The 18,461-nt window shown below is 61.6% G+C and overlaps 1 protein-coding gene across 1 annotated transcript; it reads right to left on the bottom strand.

Annotated features, from left to right (window-relative positions):
* Positions 1 to 1,904: 1,904 nt before the first annotated feature.
* Positions 1,905 to 18,011, bottom strand: LOC133084750 (proline-rich protein 36-like). The gene is made up of 19 exons (XM_061181510.1): positions 17,771 to 18,011; positions 16,692 to 17,189; positions 16,406 to 16,516; positions 16,153 to 16,314; positions 15,977 to 16,047; positions 15,708 to 15,809; positions 15,408 to 15,533; positions 15,028 to 15,119; positions 11,092 to 11,145; positions 10,460 to 10,622; positions 10,262 to 10,305; positions 9,057 to 9,560; positions 8,295 to 8,320; positions 7,121 to 7,257; positions 4,061 to 4,140; positions 3,905 to 3,977; positions 3,510 to 3,725; positions 2,620 to 3,157; positions 1,905 to 2,419 (listed from the first exon to the last, which is right to left on the bottom strand). Exons 1-19 carry the CDS (start codon positions 18,009 to 18,011, stop codon positions 1,905 to 1,907), a joined length of 3,753 nt encoding a protein of 1,250 aa, XP_061037493.1.
* Between the last annotated feature and the right edge of the window lie 450 nt (positions 18,012 to 18,461).

Raw genomic sequence — 18,461 nt, 5'->3', positions numbered from 1 at the left:
GCTCCAGAGGAGGGGGACGGAGACCAGCCAGGCACGGGCTGGAGGCCAGAGCCCAGTGCTCTGACTAGTAGTTGGCCCTGCCCAGCCAAGGCAATGCCTTCCCACCCCCACTTTACAGGTGGAGAAACTGAGGCCCAGAGAGGTCAGGTGACTTTCCCAAAGTCACACAGCAAGGTGGGGGCAACACAGCAGATACAAGGTGGACTTGGAGAACCCTTAGAGACCCGAACCTTACTTTCCCAAGAGCCAGGCTGGGTGGCATCCCCGTCTCTGGCCTCAGTTTCCTCACCTGGGGAGTGGGCTCACAGTAACCACCTGGCAGAGCCCTCAAGAAGCCCAGAAGGCGGCAGCCAACAGTCAGTCTCTTCTGCCCCCAGTCCCCACTCCCAGCTCCCAGGTAAGAGGCTCTGATGCACCCCAACTCCACATCCAAAACATGGCGCCCCCTGGTGGCCACTGGTGGCATGAGCCCACCCAACCTCTGCCCTTGGGTGAGGGAAGAGCCTTTGCCAGGTGGGTGAGGAAGGACCTGAAGAGGGGAGGGGGAGAGGGGCAGGGGAGAGGGCAGGCCCCGGGGACAGCGCTGTGGGGGCCACAGGCAGTGGGGCTGCTGGGCCGGAGCAGCGTCCCTGGGGGCTGGTCCGTGCAGGGGAGGCTGCAAACAACCGGTCAGGAGTTTGGAGCGGATCCTGTGGGTAGCTGAAGGCCATTAGGGCCGAGGCAAACTGTCCCTTGGAGGATGACCGCAGGGGAAGCAGGGACTAGGGCTGGGTCTGCGCCTGAGAGGAGGGCGGCCCCAGCTATGGGGGGTGCAGACGCGCGGGGGGTGCTCAGTTGTGGGGTGTGGTCAGTCTGAGGCCTCCGCCAGTCCGGCTGGGAGAAGAGCTGGCCAGGCTCCCGAGGTCTTCGGGAGATTGCAACGCCCACTCCCGTTCAGACCCGAGTGCGTGTCACCTCGGGAGGCCTTCCCTGCTCCTCCCCCCTCAGAGGCCCACCCTAACTTGTCCCTGAGCGGCCAGCAGCACGCTGGCCTGGGAGGCCCACCGTGCTTGTTGAACGGGACTTTGGTGAGTGAATGGATGGAGGGGCTCCCAGTCCGCCCGGGCTCCCCCCTTGCCTCCCCGCCCCCGCCTGGGGTCCAGCCACAGGCACCATGCTGCCTGTCTGGTCAGAGCCAGCAGACTGTGATGGTCGCGGGCAGGAGGGACGAGGCTGGGGGTGGACGGAACTCAGCGTCGTCCACCGGCCCCCAAAACCCCGGGGGGGAGCACAGAGAGGAGCCTTGAAGGGCGGGGGTCACAGGCCGAAGAGGGGCCGGGCCAGTCCATGGGGCCGCGCTGGCCTTTGGGTGAAGGGCTGGGCTGGGGTTCAGGGACACCTGCCTGGCCTCTGGGCACAGGGCAAAAGAACAAGGCTTGGCTTGTAGCCTGTGGCCGCTGCTCCTTCCACCACCAGTGGGCCCGCGGCAGGACAGACTCTGGTGTGGCCCTGTGCGGGGAGAGGCCCTCAGCTCTCCCCCTCACCGCAGGGGCACTCCCGGCATCCTCCAGGGCGGGGCCTCCGCGCACCATAACACACATGCACGCTCGCGTGAGCATACATTCACGCCAGCACGCGCTCACAGGCCCACACCGTCACACACAAAGGAGCACAGGGCACACACCCTTATATGACCCATCCCCACACACGCACGTGTGAGCCGACCCAAAGGGGTGGGGACGGGGCTCCGTGGTTGGGTCCCGCGGCCTGTCTCTCCTCGGCAGCTGTAACAAGACCCCCTCACTGGGGGTTCACCAGACACCGTTCCAGGCACCGTTTATGTATCAACTCCCAGACCCTGATGAACCCTCCAGTGATGGAAGGAACGCCCCTGGCACAGAGCGGGCAACCGAGGCAGCTGGGATTCACACCAGTGGCGCGGTGGCTGTGAGGTGAGGGCGGGGACGCGCAGGGCGGCAGGGCTGCAGCACCTGGAGGAACCGGGCCTGGCGGCCCTGAGGGGAGGAGGAGCTCGGTGCGCGCCCCGTCCCGTCGGGGAGCCGGCCTCCTCTTGCCGCCGCGGGCTGGGGCCGGCCCGGTTCGGAGGGGTCGCCGAGGTCGGCGGCCCCCCCGGGAATTCCAGGCGCATGTGTCAGCGCGCTCGGCTTCGCCACCTCCTCGGCCCCCTCGGCCCCTGCGGAGAGCTGGATTCCCGAGGGGGCGGGGGAGGCCCCCGGGCCTACGGCGGGGTCGGGGGCCCAGCCCTGCACCCCCAGAGCGGCCCTGGCAGGAGCCGGTCTCCCCTCCGCCGCCTCCCAGTTTCCGCGCCCCGAGGGGTCGCCGCTCCCCCGGGGAGGGGCGGGGAGGGCTGGCACAGGAGGACCCTGACTGCGGAAGTGGACGCCCCTGGCCCTGGGTGCCAGCACGTGCGCCGGGAATTCTCACCACCCTGGGGGGGGAGCGGGTCCTGCCCGACAGGTGAGACCCTGGGGCTCGGTGACGATCCCCCAGGTCATGACCCACCAACTGTTTCTGTGCAAACCCCTACGTGAGTTGGGGGCGGCGTCTGGATCTTGGGTGCGAATCCCAGTTGTGCCTCGATTTTCTCATCTGGAATATGGGAACCATAGCAGTACCTACCTCGCAGAGTATTGTGCAAATAAAAGACACCACGGGGAACCCCGTCTGTGCCCGGGATGGGGTCCTGCCTGGGAACCCGGTCGCGGTCCTCTCCGGCGCGCGTTCGCGCGGGCACCCAGGACGCCCGCTTGCCCCGCGCCTCCGCTCTGTCCGCCTGGCTCCCTCGGGGGCTGCCTGGAGCCCCCTCCGGGCCGCCAAGACCGAAATCTCCTCGCTCGCCCCAGGCCCGCCCCGGCGCTGCTTTGCCGGCGGTCTCAACAGGCCCCGGCGCGCTCAGGCCCGCCGCCGGGCGAGGGTGGGTGCGCGCCGCAGCCTGGCTGCCCCGCCGGCGGGCCCGGGGCGAGCCGGGCATCGGAGGGCGCAGCGGCGGCTCTAGGCCGGGGGAGGGGATGGGAGGGGGTAGGGGTGGAGGGGTCGGGGGCGAAAGGGGCAGGGAGTTGGGGGTAGGGGCTGGGAGGGTCCGGGCGGGGGCCGGGGTAGAGGGGGCAAGGAAGCTCAGGGCGACGGGGGCCGGGGGAGAAGCGAGCAGGCTCAGGGTCTAGACGGGGTGATGGGAGGAGGGGAGGGAGAAGGGCATCTCGGGATCCCGCATGGGGCAGGGGGCTGCGGGCCGGCTGAGAACCCGGAACCCTCAACTCCCTCCGGTGGATGCCCCGCCCCTCCCCGTGCCCCTGGGCACCGCACGCGCGTTTCACTGCGGGGGAAACGAAGGGTCCAGGTCTGCAGCGCATCTGGCGGGGGTGGGGTTTTGTGTCCCTGCGCCCGGGGTGCTGAGGGGTACCCCCTGGGTTGCTGATGGGAACGCTGGCGGCGCTGGGGGGAGGAGCAAGCCCTGAGCACTGGCCGAGTCGGTGGTCTTGGACCTCACCTCCGCCTTCCTCTGCCCTCACCGGCGCCTCCCGGACAGGGGCTCTGGGCCGCGAGGAGAGGGAGGCGCCGGCGCCCGCCGGCGGCCGAGAGGGAACTCGGGAGCTCGGCCCGGAGGGCGCAGTGCCGGCCATGGCCACCAGGCGGCGCGATGGGGCCGGCGGAGCGGAGCAGATACGGTTCTCCAGGCCGGCCCGCGGCTTCCCGAAATGCGGACGCCTCGCCTCATTTTGGAGTTTCTGTGCGAGAGGGGAACAGGGAGGCGGCTATGTGGAGCATTAGGTGGATGAAACTTGGGGTCCCCAGCTGTGTCTCTGTGAGGTGACCTTAAGCACCTGGCCCAGGCTATGCCTTTGTCTCCCCTTTGGAAATGGAGGGGGGGCGGGGAGAGAAGAGCATTCCCTGGGTGCTGGTGCACCTTGTTCCGAAGAGAAGCAGGCTGTGGGGACGCTGGGCCTCTGGAGGGCGGAGAGGGCGGACAGCTGGCCCAGCTGGAGGAGGGGAAGTTGGGCCCCAGGCTCAGCTGGGGAAGTGGCTGAGCCAGGAGAGGTCATCAGGGACCAGAGGACCCTGCCCTGAGCCTGGGGGCCGTGGGGGCCTGGGCCTGGGGCTGGACAGCTGGGAGGGCACGTCTGTCACCAGGGCCTGGCCACTCTGGGGAACAGTGGGGGAGGAGGTGGGGGGAGCCCAGCCTAGAGCAGTGCCCCCCACCCTGTACCAAAGCTCAGCTGCAGGAACCAGCCCTGCATTCAAAGCAGGTTTCTCCCTCTGGTGGGCGCTGCCAACCTCCAGCCCTGGGACCCCCCCCCCCCAGACACCTGCCTTCCCAGGGTCCAGCCCCACGAAGGGAGGAGCAAGTTGGCTGGATAGCCCACTTCTAGCTGTGGCATTGCCCGAGCCCGGCCATCACTCCCTGCAATGCCCAGGGCCTGCTCACCTGCCCCTCCCCTGCCCACCTCACTCCCACCCCATGTCCCAGTCGCCGAGTGTTCAGCCTTTTCTGAGCCCTTCCCTGAACTCACCCTGCAAGGCTTGGCTTCACTGTCACCCTCAGAGGACCCTTTTCAGAGCCTGTGCAGTACAGGATTAACCCCGCAGGCCAGGGTTGTCCACACCCTGCACAGTCAAGAGAAAGGTTCAGCCTTTGCCTGGCTCCTAGGAGGCAACCTCTGAGCCCCTGGAATGTCTGAGACCCCTGTCCTGAGCCCACAGTAGGCCCTTGGGTGGGTGGTGGGCAGGCAGCAGCCCCAAGGATCCAGCCATCGGGTCTTTGTCGTTGGTTTCCCGTTTACCAGGGCACAGGGTGTGGAAGAAGCACCCCCAGTTGTAGTCAGGCTCTCAAGATAAGAAAGTGGGACTTACAGGGAAAAGGGAGGGGGCACAGTGGATGGATAGAGAGGTGGGGAGATGGATGGATGGATGGATGGAGGAAGGAGGGAGGAACAGAGGGGTGGATGGAAGGGTGGATGGAGGGAAGGAGGGAGGAACAGAGGGGTGGATGGGTGGATGGATGGATGGAGAGATGAATGAAAGAGACAGTGAGTTGTGCACTGTAAAACGTAGGTGGTGGGTATGTGGGGTTTCCCTGTACAATTCTTTTAACTGTGCCGTGTGTTTGAAAATATAATACAGTGTAGGGGATATGTTTATAGACAAGCACTGTAACACACATACACACGCTGCTAAAAACTCGTGAGCTAAAGAAGAGATCATAATAGAAATTTTTAAATACCTAGCGCTGAATGAGAATATAAAACACTGCGTATCCAGCTGCATGTGTGGAAAAGAAGGAAGCCACAGGGTTTGTGAGCCGCGTCCCCGTCATAGGAAGTTCAGGGGGCGTGGGGTGGGGGGAGCAAAGGGGCAGGAGGGAAGATTTTACACTGAATGCAAGGTATCCCTGAATTTTGTAAATCAAATAAAAAGAAGATGTTGGGGGAAAAAAAGAAGATTTTGCGGGGCGGGACAGAATAAGCCCAAAGAAAGTTTGAAAACAGAGATAAAAATAAGCTTGGGAATGGATGAAATAGGAAGCAAAGGTGTGATGGAGAAGGTCCGTGGAGACAAAGTTAGTTCTTTGAAAAGAATCAACCAACGAAACAGACCAACTTCTGAGAAAAATAAATACACAAAAAAAGGAAAGAAAAAACACAAATTAAAAAACGTGAATCAAAAAGAAGATACAATTTTAGATTTAAAAGGAAATGAGAAGCCACAGACTGCTGGAAAATGGTTGCAAACCGTGTATCGGATAAAGGACTTGTATTCAGAATACATAAAGAACTTCCAGAACTCAACAGTAAAGGAACAAGTAACCTGATTTAAAAATGGACCAGGGATTTCCTGGTGGCGCAGTGGTTGAGAATCCACCTGCCAATGCAGGGGACACGGGTTCGAGCCCTGGTCCGGGAAGATCCCACATGCCGCGGAGCAACTAAGCCCATGCGCCACAACTGCTGAGCCTGCGCTCTAGAGCCCGTGAGCCACAACTACTGAGCCCACGTGCCACAACTACTGAAGCCCGCGCGCCTAGAGCCCGTGCTCTACAACAAGAGAAACCACTGCAATGAGAAGCCTGTGCACCACAATGAAGAGTAGCCCCCGCTCGCCTCAACTAGAGAAACCCCACGCTCAGCAATGGAGACCCAATGCAGCCCCCCCCCCAAAAAAAAGTGCCAAAGATCTGAACACAGCATGGATGATGGCAAATAAGTACATGAAAAGATGCTCCCCGTCCTTTGTCATTAGGGGAATGCAAATTAAAACCACGGGTGCAATGCTACCGCATACCCATGAGAATGGCGGAAACTAGTGACACGAATAAAATGGCAATACCACATGCTGACGAAATTGTGAAGCAAAAATTTCTTACATATCACAGGTGAGAATGCAAAGTGGTGCAGCCCCGTGGAAAAGTGCGGGTCACTTCTCACCATCTGGTGACCCAGGATTTCTACTCCCAGTATTTCCTCAAAGAAATGAAAACTTACGTTCACACAAAAGCCTATGCATAAATCTTTACAGCAGCTTTATTTATGATCACCCCAGACTGGAAACAAAGCAGGTGTCCTCCAGCTGGTGAGGAGGTGACCTCTGAGGTCCGTCCACGAGATGCAGTGAGAGGAAGGGGCTCTCCGCGGGCCCAGCAGGGATGAACCTCCAGTGCCTTTTCTGTGGGAAAGACACCAGACCCAAAAGGCTGTACAATTCCCTTCACGTGACATTCTGGAAGAGACAAATTGAGAGAGAGGGAGATAGATCAGTGGTTGCTATGGGTTGGGGGTCGGGGAAGGATTGTCTAGCAAGGGCAGCAGGAGGGAATTTGGGGTGATGGAGCTGTTCTGTGGCATCACTCTGGTGGATACACAACCGTATGCATTTGTCAAAACCTACAGAGCCGAACGCTGCAGAGTGAATCTTACTGTATACACATTTAAATTTTTTGAAGTGCAAACATATCAATTTAAAAAGAGGGGTAATTAGAGAGTACTGTAAACAACCATATGTCAACATTTCTGAAAACATAGATGAAATGGACAAATCGTTAGAAAAATAGAATGGGCTAGAAGAAATAAAAATCTTGAATGGCCCTATGACTAGCAAATCCATTGAAGCAGTATTCAAAAGTCTTCACATGCGGACACTTGGGGCTGGAAGTGAAGACACAAAGGGTGGAGGACAGGGACCCAAAGCCAGGGTCAGCTCTCCTGACCACGTTGACAGGCGACTCTTGGCTCCGACGGGCAGGGAGGGGCTGGGGGGCCAGGGAGCCTGGCACGCAGGCGGAAGCGGTAGCCCATGGCCACAGCAGGGGACGGAAGTCTGCCCACTGTCTCCCCGACGCTGATCGGGGTTTCTGGGGCTCAGCCTGGGACCACAGATGCCACTGTGGCACCTGAAGGCAAGATAGGACACGTGAAGGCTGAAGGTAGCAGCAGCACTCGCACTTCTAGAAGGGCCCTGTCACTTCTGCCCGCAGGAAGGCCTCGGGGGCCAGCACACAGCCGCCAGTGATAATGGGAAGTTCACGGTGGAGCCCGGGGCCTTTTTGCAGAATAAAGTAGGAAATACAAGTTTCCTACGCAGTCACACTGCTGTAAACAGGACGAAGAGGGCTCTCTGTGCAGAACCAGTAGAATGGGCCATCCCTGGGGAACTGGCCCCAAAAGGCATCCAGCTGGGAAAGGAAGAAGTAAAATGACCTCTGTTGGTAGGTGGTGTGATCTGAGATGTAGAAAATCCTAAAGGTTCCACAAAAAACCTGTTAGGACAAAGAGATGATGTCAGCTTAGTAGCAGGATACAAAGTGAACCTGGAAATCAGCTGTGTTTCTATTCACTAACAGCAAAGAAACTGGAAAGGAAATAAAGAGATCAGTTCCATTTTCTTTTCTTTTTCTCCTACCGTGGGTCCCAAGAATTTGCATTTCTACCAAGTTCCCTAGGGAAGCTGATGTGGCTGGTCTGGGGTAGAAACCAGTTCCATTTTCAGTGGCATCAAAAATAATAAAATACTTAGGAATGAACTGACCCAAGGAGAGAAAAGCCTTGTATAATGGAAGCCACGGAGAAGTGAATTGGGAGAAGTGAAGAAAGACACAGTGAAGGGCCCACATCCCACGCGCAGGGACCGGAGGGCTCACCGTTCTCACAAAGTGATCTGCAGAGTCACCGCAAACCCTACCCGAATCCCAGTGATGTGCATTTTTCCCCCCAGAAATGTCCATCCTAAAATTCATATGGAGCCTCAGGGACCCCAAGCAGCCCAGGGAATTGACCCTCCTGGGGCAGAGATGGATGCCTCCCCACCTCCCCCGAGCCTGGCCGGCAGAGACCTAGCGAGAGGGCACAGGGACAAGGGGGCGGGTGCAGGAGGGACCGGGCCACGCCGGGGAAGGAAGCCGGACAGACGGGGAGCCAAGTCTGCGGCCGAGGCCTGACGTCAGTGTCCCAGCTCAGCCGGGGGCGGCTCTGCCCCACACCTTGCAGGTGCTAACGCCCCTCCCGGGGTCCTGTCCGCACCCCATCCTAACCGGGGGAGCCAGGCCACCTGACCCGCACAGGGAGGAAAATGGGCCGGGGATGGGCGGGGGGGTGGGGGTCGGGGGGGATTCCAAGCGCTCCAGCTCCTCCTGGTCGCCTGGGGCCCTTGCCAGGGTTCCTGCGCGTCCGTGTGCGACAGCGTGCGTGTGCGTGTGAGTGCAGGTGAGCCTACGTGCCACACGCGCGTGCCCCGGGTTCACTCGTGTGTGGGTAAACCAGCAAGCCTTGGTGTCACAGGTGGTGAGGAAGCTGATGGGGTGCCAGCAGGGCTGGGGTGGAAGAGGCCCGTCCAGGTGGGTGAGGGCAGTGACAGGTCACGGTGCGGAGCTTCGGGTGAGCGGCAGGAAGTGGGAGGGAGCAGCTCTGCCACTGACCTGAATTTTCTGAGGTGGGAGGAGCCTATGCGGTTGGAGTGGAAGAGATGGCTGCACACGCGCACGCACACGCACACGCCTCTCCCACCTGGACTCTCCCCAGCCCTGAGCAAAGCCCCTTCGGTGGGCTGGCTGCACCTCCCTACATGGTTACCCCGGAGACCAGCTGCAGGCCTGGCCCTCCCCCGACGCCCGGCCCTCGCGCTCCCCCCGGTCCCCCGACCGTGTCCTCCCGCCCTCGGCTGCGCCCGCCGCCCGCAGGCCCCAGGTCCCGCTGCAATGCTTCAGCCCACCCACCAGGATTGTGGTCACACTCCCAGGGCGGCCACAGTGCCTCTTCCGGTGCCTGCTGACTTGAGGGACGCCCTCCTCCAGCTGTGGGTTCCTGGAGGGCCGTGACCCCTGCCTCCCAGGACCTTCCGCGGGGCAGCGCGCACAGCAGGTGCTCCGCGAACGCTCACTGGGTTGAGCTGATGGCCAGACCAGCCCTAGTTCCCCCAGCCCAGCAGCCCCCCGGGTGTCACCCAGACTGCTGCAAGGAGGCTGGCCGGAGCTCCAGCACCCTGCAGAGGAAACCGATCGCTTCCGGCGCCAGCAGCGGGCTCCCACGTCAGCCGGGGTGTCTTCCACGTGGGGCTGCCGCCTCTGCCTCGTCTGTCTGGGGAGCGGGGTGGGGCGAGAAGGGAGCGAGAGGGGAGGGGAGCCTCAGCCCACACCCCCGGCAGCCCCACCCCTGGCAGTTTTCCTCCCCAGGTCACTTCTGCTTTTTACTCAGTGGCAGCAGATGACAGGTGGGGGAGGGCACAGCGCCTCAGACCCTGCTGGGCAGCTACAAACCTCGAAGCACGTTCTCGCCCCGCCCTCCTGGCACCTCGGCAGCTTCGCAGCAGCTTCGGGCTTCCCGGGTCTGGGTTGGTGGTGGGTCAGGGGCAGCCCCTCTTGGCAGGGCTACCAGGCAGCCTGTGTCCCCGCCCACCCTCTTCCCACGGGGGCATCAGAGCAATTCTTAACAGGGGGCCTGCTTTAAACCCGCCCACAGGCCTTCGGGGCTCCCTACCACGAAGGCAGTGCCGACATTTGGGGCTGGAAAATTCTTTGTGGTGGAAGAGGGCTGTCCTGGGCATTAGGGGTTGTCTGGCATCATGCCTAGCCTCCCCCACCTGATGCTAGCAGCACCTCCACCCCAGCTGTGAAACCCAAAACTGTCTCCAGAAAGGCTCAATGTCCCCTGGGGACGAAATCGCCCCAGCTGGGGACCCCGGGCAAGGTCCTGGGCCTGGATGGGTTGCAAGGAAGTGAGGCCCTCGGGGCCTCAGAGGCAGGGGATCCAGTGGGAAGGCTTCTGCTTTCACTCCCGACCTGCCATCTGCGGCCGACCTTGGACAGCTGAGCCGGGAGGCAGACTGGAAAGAAGACAGACGCTCGGACACGATGTCTGTGAGCCGCGCCACCCTGCCATGCGGGCTGCTCCTGGCTGCCTCTCCGCTTCTGCCTCAGCTCTCGCTGAACCGAGCTTTCCAAAGCGCCAGGGCAGGGCAGGTGAAGGGCTGCACGCACCTGCACTTCTGCTGGGCAGAGGCTATACTGCCGTCCCTCTGGGGGCGGCCTGGGGGTGGCCCTGGTCTTTGGGACCCTTCCTGTGTCATGGGATCCGTAGGGCAAAACAAGCAGCTCCCAAAGGCCGCTGAGGCTGGACCGCAAGGGCCCGAGGGCCACACTCCTGGGAGGGCAGCAGGGCTGAGGGAGGGCAGGGGTCCCTTACCTGGGGTGGGGAGACTATCTTGCCCCTGCTTTGGGCCTGGCACACAGTAGGTGCTTAATAAAACAGCTGTTGGCCGAGTGAATGGCCTCCTTGTGTGGCCCTGTGCACATCCTGTCTTGCAGAGAGGCTCGCTCACCCGGCGCCTTCCCGAGTCCTCGGGGGGTAGCCCTGGACAGGGTGAGTGCCTGCCGGCCAGGCTGGCTCGGGGTCCCCGGCCAGGCGTGCTGAGAACCGTGGACACCGGGTGTCTGCCTGCTGAGGCTCCCTCCCTGGGGAGGCCAGGGACCGCCCTGGGGGCTCGTGGACCCGCCGTGGCTAGAGGGCCGTGGGCCACGTCCACGCAGATGCCGGTGCCTCTCCCCTGCACGTCTCCACCTGCAGAAGCTCCTCGCAAACCTTCAGTATTAATTCTTGTTAATTGTAGCACCTGTGCTCTCCTGTTCTGTCGTCGTGGGTTAACTTGGTGCAGGCATCCCCCGGACTAGAGGGACAGACAGAGGGGGAGGCCCTGTCATACGAGCAGGATTCGGTGTGACGGTGACCCTGTCCTATGTCTGGAACCCGCTGGTGCCCCCAACAGACACTGGTGATCATGGGTCCCCAAAATATCACCCAAAGTGTCACTTGACGCTTTCTTTTTTCTTTTTTAAAATTAATTAATTAATTTATTTTTGACTGGGTTGGGTCTTCGTTGCTGCGCGCGGGCTTTTCTCTAGTTGCGGTGAGCGGGGGCTACTCTTCATTGCGGTGCGCGGGCTTCTCTTTGTTGCGGAGCATGGGCTCTAGGCACGTGGGCTTCAGTAGTTGTGGCACGTGGGCTCAGGAGTTGTGACTTGCGGGCTCTAGAGCGCAGGCTCAGTAGTTGTGGTGCACAGGCTTAGCTGCTCCGCGGCATGTGGGATCTTCCCGGACCAGGACTTGAACCCATGTCCCCAGCATTGGCAGGCGGATTCTTAACCACTGCGCCACCAGGGAAGTCCCCTGATGCTTTCTACTGAAGAGCTGATGGGTCCTTCTGGAAATTCTGGAATGAACAGTAAGGTTATTTGCCATATTTAGCTTCCCTGGGAGGAGAACAATTCTGTCAGTGGAGGCGGGTGTAGCAAATCCTGTTCATGCTGGTGGGCCAGAGCCACGTGGGCCAGAAGCCACGTGGGTTGATGGTTTCGGTTCTCCATGTGGGTCCTGCTTCCCAGGCTTGGGGGTGGTGGGTCTCCTGGGGTTTCTGGGGGGAGAAAGCCACCTTCAGAGGAGCTGATCCAGCCTCTACGTTGGGGGCTTCTCCCCTCCATCTCCCCTCCTCATCCCTCCCCCAAACCCCCTCTCCCAGTTTCTCTGGTCTCTGGGGTCCTCTTCCCAGATCAACCCCCCTCTGGATGCTTTTCTCATCTGGGGGCAGTTTCATCCCTGGGCCTAGGCAGTGTGCGCCTCACCCACCAGTCTGGGACCTGCCCTCGCCAGGTGGAAGGGAAGCTGGTGACCATGTGTGCTCAAGGCAGCACACCCCCAATACCCAAATGCCCCTTCTTGCTTAGGAAGAGCACCCAGGGTCAGTGGACACAGTGAAATCAAAGACCACATTTCCCAGCCACCTCTGCAGCTGGGCGTGGCCACAGGACTGCATTCCTGAGGAGGCAAGACCAGAAGCATTGGGTGGGGATTCTGGGATGTCTCCTCAAAGGGGAGGGGCCCCATCGTCCTCCACTTCCTTCCTTCTTGACACCTGGAATGTAGATGTGAAGGCTGGAGCTCAAGTAGCCATTTTTGACCAAGAGACAAGGCACCTGGTTTCCCAAGGCCATGGAAGCTGCTGGACCAGCCCCAAGAGAGAGGGAGAGAGAGAGAGAGAGAGAGAAAACCCCTGTGTGTTCAGCATGGTTGTCTGGGGTTTCTGAGGTGATGGGTAGCCTGTCCTGGGCTGATCTAGGGCACACTATAACTTTGTTGAAACCATGACCCATGATTCACACTCAGAGTGTGCCCTGGTCAGAGGAACACGGGCTGGTAATGAGTTTCAGAATCACCAGGCTCTTGGGGTGACAGCTTCTCAAAAGCCCCTTTCCATTCCCAGCCTCTTCTCTCTCAGGAAAACTGCCCTGAAAGCCCCTTCCCTGGCTGGTGCCGGGGAACTCCTGCCCTCTTATGAAAGCACTGAGTCCCATGGAAACCCCCGGAAGCCCCCTGCCTCCCCCTCCCCCAGCGCGATTCAGTGACTCAGCATCACTGAGGCTCAAAAGTGGGGGAGGGGGGAGAGGTCAGCAGTCAGGGAAGCCTGGCAGACTTACTGGAAGAAGAAAAAAAACGATCATCTCAGCCAATGGGATCCGGCGTCGCACAAACGGACTGACACACACGACGGAGTAGGGCTCACTCCAGGCATGTGGTGTTTGGTGATCGATGGACAAAATTTACCATAATAACAAAGCTAAAGAGACAGACCATGTAATCATCCCCACAGAGGCAAGGTGGATGGTTCATCGAGTTTGGGATAATTTGAGTGTCCTCGAGAGTAACGACTGTGGTCGATGGAAACACACTGAAGATACAAAAACCCACGGGTCCTGCACACCCGTGTTCACAGCAGCGTTACACATGGCAGCCAAAAGGGGGAAGCAACCCACGTGTCCATGGACGGATGATGGATAAACAGATGTGGCCCATGCACACAGTGGAATAGGATTCAGCCGTAATGAGGAGTGAAGTTCTGACACCTGCTCCAACATGGGTGGACCTCCAGGACTTCATGCTGAGTGAAATAAACCAGTCACAAAAGGACAGATCCTGTGTGATCCCACTCATATGAGGCCCCTAGAGCAGAGAGAGTCCTAGAGACGGAAGTAGGATGCTGGGGGCAGGGGCTGGAGGAGGGGATGGGGAGTGAGTATTTAATGGGGACAGAGTCTCTGTCTGGGGAGATGAAGAGTCCCAGGGATGACGGTAGTGGTGGTCGCACGACTATGTGAGTATATTTATCACTGAGCTGTTGACTTAAAAGTGGTTAAAATGGTAAATTTTACGTTATGTATAATTTACCACAATAAAAATCCCCGAGTCCTTAATGATACTCGGGGAGAGGGTGAGAGAGAGTCCCAGACCTGGGCTACAGCAGGAGGCGACCGTTGCCTGTCGGGTGGGAGGAGTGGGGGGGGACACTCATTTCCCCCCTGAACCTGCCGGAGGACACAGGTGGAAACGTCACATTATGGGAAAGTCACCACTTAGCCGACCAAGCAAGGTGGCTGCCCTGGGATGGGGAGTGGGGGGTACAGCGCCAGGAGGGGCGGCCAGGGTGCCGGGGAGGGGTCCACCCCACCACCCATCACCGGCCCTGTCGAAGCAGTGGTTGTTGTCGCCGTGATCCCGGTGCCAGAAACGTCGAACTGAACCTGCCGGGGCTTTAGAACCACTTCCCAGTCACGGGAAGCCCGTGATGGAGAACCACGTACAATGATCCCGGGAGGACCCAATCAAGCAAATCTAGAATGTGCGACATTTTAGGAGACAGGTCCCTTCGGAAAGCGAATGTCATGGGCGCAAGGGGTCGGGGTGCTGCTTCCGAGTGAGGAGACCAAGAGGCCTGACATCAACCAGCTGCGCCGTCCCTGCTGTAAACACCTGGGGACAACCAGCCTGGCTGTTGGGGGCCGAGGGGTGCGGAGGGCGGGCAGGACACGCACGTGGCTCTGGAGGTGAACTTGGAGGGTCTGGGTGCCGAGCCAAGGGCCCCGATTCTGCTCACAAACAAGAAGCCCATCTCAGGGGATCTTCGTGCCTGTTGAACGTGGGCGGTGGTCCCCCCCGTCCCCTATAAAACCTTTAGGAGCAGTGAGGAGAGTGGAGACGTCACCCGGAGGTGCACGGTGCCCGGCAGATGGCCGGAGAGGGTCGCCACCGCCCGCCCTCTTACCTCTTCTCGAGTTTGAATCCATGAATATTCGACCCACTTAAAATGGTGAATAATGTTCCCCTGTCATGAGGTGACGAAAGTGAGGTTGCAGACAGGATCAGTGAGGAAACCCTTCTGGGTTCACAGACACCTGCCTGGTGGAAGTGGGACCACGGAAGCTAGTGGCCTCTTCTCAAGGGGGCCCCCGGGACATTGTCAAGAGGGGGCTACAGGGTCCCCCTTTGTCCTGCCTGAAAGACACTCAGCCTCCAGGAAAAGCACCCAGCCCCCTCACCCCCCGAAACCCCTTCCCCACACCTGCTTTGCTGGTCAGGAATTGTGCTCGGAAGGGGGTGGGGTGGGCACAGCTGCCACCCCCCCAGCTCACAGCCCTCCACTCCCACCCCAGGGGCCCAGGCTTCCCTTCCCAGACCCCCCTGAAGACCCCAAGGGGAGGATTCGGCTGCCACCCCTGACCCGACAGCCGCGGCACAGAGGGTGACGGTGGCCAGGGTTTCACGCCCGAGCCCATCGGCTGGGTGCGGGGCAGCCCGGGAATACGCGGACCTCTAGGTGGGCGTGCAGAAGGGAACAGTCCCGGGGAGGGCCTGGGCCGCCCCCATGATGACAGCTGTCCCCCGCCATCCCTGAGGGTGCCTGGCCCACTGGCTGGACGTGGGCTCTGCCCCGGCTGAGGCCCTGCCTCACTCGGACCCCAGGGGTGTGGGAGCCACCCGGCCCACCCAGACCTCAGCTCTCCCTGCCACTGCTCATCGGGGAAGAGCTGCCCTGGGCAGGTGCTCCGGGAAGGCTGAGGGGGGCCTGTGCTCAGACCCGCACGTGCTCCACGTCCCCACCCATCCTGGGAAGCTGCGGCGCGGTGGAGGTGGGGGGACCGAGAGGGAGCCAGCCTCCAGCCGCCAGACGAACGTCCCGAGGGAAAGTGCAGAGTTGGGGCCCGGGGCCCGCCCTCCCAGGCTCCCCTGGCCCCGGACATGAGGGGGGCGGTGGCCTCAGTTCCAATGCCGCCTACCGCCCCTGCTGTGGTGCTGGACACAGATCACCCACAAATGTTGGTGGGCCCAGCCCTGCCCTGGGCTGAAGAGCCAGGTCTGCAGTGGGGACGCAGGGAGGGGCCCACGGTGCCTCCGTCTCACCCCGAAACCCAGAACCAGCCCAGGGTGGTCAGGCAAGGTGGCGGTCGCCTGCAGCCCCCCGCATCTTCCGAGGACACTGGCCGTGTGCTTTAGGCTGTGATCCTGCAAGCCGGAGAGAGACACACAGACCCCCCACGGCCAGCGTGGACACTGGGTCCCCGGGGGATCCCACGCGGCCTCTCAAGAGAAACCCACCCTCAGAGGCCACCTGGCCTGGCTGGAATCGGCTTTAGGGGCTCAGAGACACCACCCAGACGGGGTGTGCTGACCCACCCCAGGACGGGGAGCGGGGAGGGCGGGCTCCGTGTGAGATGTCTGGGCGCTGGGGATAGGTGCTGTCCTGGGGCCACGGTGGGCAGGGCCGGGCAGCATCTCTGCTCCCAGTGCCCCACGGGTGTCCCTGGGAAGGCAAGGCCTCTTGCAGGCGGCCCTGCTCTGTGCTCACCAGCCTGTGAGGGGCCATGCCAGGCCTGAGCCTGAGGAGCTGGGGTCCGTCTCCCCGGGGGTCCCTGCCCCTGGGTGTCCAGCCGCAGCTGTCTGGGAACACTAGGCACCAGCAGCTCACGCGAGCGGGTCCCACGTTCGGCCCGAGCCGCCTGGGAAGGTCCTGAGGGAAGGCAGGTCTGGGTGTTGCCAGAACCACGAGGAGAAGGGGCACTGAGGCCGTTTTCAGGAAAGAGATGAGACCACAGTCTCACCACCAGTGAGAAGACGCCCCGCCGGGCTGGCCAACCCCGGGTCTCGCTCTGTTTGCGGTTTGGGGAGTTTTAGAGACACTCCTGCTACTTCCTGAAAGCTCTGAACTGCGCCTGCAGGGAGGGAGCACGAGGCTGGCGCCCGGGGGGCCCTGAGTAAGTCCCGGGCCCCTGTGCGGGGAGCAGTCGCAGTGGGGGTCTGAAAGCAGAGTGATTCGTTGGCATAAAAGTGGGGGCTTGGTGGAGGGTCTTAACCTGGGCTCCTTCACCGAGAGAGACCCCAGGGCACCACAAATGTGGTGGGGGGGCAGGGGACGGGGGGAGGGACAGTCCCTCTGCTGTCCCTTCCGAGTTGCTGAGATTCCCCTCTGCAGAGTCCCCCGCCCCCCGGCCGCAGGGCTGGGCCGGCTCGGAGACGGGAGCCGGGGGCTTATCCGCCCGGGAAGCTCTCCTTGCCCCGTGCCCAGACACTCAGGGACTTCCCAGGGGCTGCGTGCTTGTCGCTGGTTCTCGGAGGTGGTGGGGAAGCTGGCGGGGTGGGTATAATGCGCGGCCACCCTGGCCTCCAGGGGCTGGTGGGGCCAGAGGCACGTGGGCGAGAGGAGGGACGGAAGGCCAGGGGGTCTCTGCTGGGGTGGGCAGCCAGCCTGGTCCTGAGGCTGGGCAGCTCGCAGGCTTCTTGGGACGGTGTCCAGCGCCAGGAGCTGGGGGGGCTCCCGTAGGTGTCTGCCGAGAACGGTGGGCAGGGGCTGGGCACTGAGGAAGGGGTTCTTCCTGGCGTCTCTGCCTGGATGGCAACAAGGTGATATTTTAGGGGTTCCTCCAGGCGGAAGGGAGAGGACGGAAGTGCCTCCGGCGACGGTGGGACAAGTTGCGGGTGTTCCACCTCCCTAGCCATCAAAGAAATGGAGGTGCGTTTTAGAAGGCACACTATAAAAAAATCTATCTAAATGGGAGAAATGGAGATGGACTCCCGCTGTGCTGGTGAGATGGGGGCCTCGGTTCAGCTGCCTGAGAGCAAGGCGCTCAGGGGCTGCAGGGGCTGGTAAGTCAGGAGCTCCCTCCCCAAAGTGTAACCTACGCACAGGGACAGAAATAAAGTCAAAGCTCTGAGTGTGAGGAGGTGGGAGTGAGAGGCTGGAAATAACCCGAAAGGTCCAGCCGTAGCGAAAGGGTAAAGACGTTCTAGCAGACCCACAGCGATGCTCAGTAGCTGGGGACCAGGCTCCACGGCGCGCAATGGGGTACCGGGAGGTGAGGGCAGTGCGCCTGCTGGACGTGGGCTCGTCCTCTGTGCTTTTGCGTTTGTTTGAAAAGCTCCAGAGTGAAACGTCTGAAAGTGTATCTTAAATGACGGGAGGGACCCACTGCACACGCAGGGCATAGGGCGCCAGGGGCCAGCGCTGGGGGCCAGGTCACTCTTTACCATGTCATGTGAGCGTCCATCCGGACGCAGTGCTTCCTGTGGGGCTTCCGTGGGCCCTTTGGGGATGTGCAGGCACCAGGGTGGTGCCCAGAGCCAGAGGGGGTGGGGGCGGGAGGCAGGGGCCGCTCGAGCCCAGGGGTGGGTGCGTAGGGGCTTCGGGCTGACCTGGGCCACCCACCCCATGGCCTGTGGCTGTCACAGCCCCGCTGGAGCGCAGAGCAGGGACGGAGGCCCTGAGCCCACCAGGCTGGCATGCTGGGCAGGAAGGGTGGTGAGGCTGCTGGCGTGGAAGATGCATCCCTCTTGGCACCCGACCCCGGGAGAGGACAAGGGGGCACCCAGGCCTACCGGCTCCTGGCCGGCAAGAGCCCCAGCTGCTAGTGGGGAGGGGCCACGGGCACTCTGGGGCTGGCAGGGTGGGGACACCAGGAGGGGACAGTCCACGGCCACCCGGGGAGGAGGCCGGGGCGGAGACCTGAAGCCATGTGTCCATTGGGCAGGGAAAGGCCAGGACGAAGCCCAAGGCTGGGCTGAGCTCTGCTGGGCAAAAGGCCGGGGGTGGGCACGGGGGCAGGTGCCCGGGCCTGTGGGCATGAGCAGGGCGGGACCGCACCCCGGGGCGTGGGGCGGTCC

The sequence above is a fragment of the Eubalaena glacialis genome, chromosome 2 (genome assembly GCF_028564815.1).
Source record: "Eubalaena glacialis isolate mEubGla1 chromosome 2, mEubGla1.1.hap2.+ XY, whole genome shotgun sequence".
Taxonomy (NCBI): domain Eukaryota; kingdom Metazoa; phylum Chordata; class Mammalia; order Artiodactyla; family Balaenidae; genus Eubalaena; species Eubalaena glacialis.
Note: the sequence above shows the minus strand (reverse complement) of the source record. Positions and strands in the feature narration are given on the sequence as shown.

Bases quoted from the DNA above. Each gene is read 5' to 3' on its own strand.
- LOC133084750 (XM_061181510.1), bottom strand. From the start codon at position 18,011: ATGGGGTGGGTGGCCCAGGTCAGCCCGAAGCCCCTACGCACCCACCCC. The intron at 16,517-16,691 runs GTGCCCTGGGGT...CCCTCCCTGCAG, and splicing joins GCCCCCCCACCACATTTGTG to GCGCAGTTCAGAGCTTTCAG. The intron at 3,978-4,060 runs GCAGGGTCCTCT...CCCCTCCTCCAG, and splicing joins CCACGGCCCCCAGGCTCAGG to CTGGGCCAGCTGTCCGCCCT.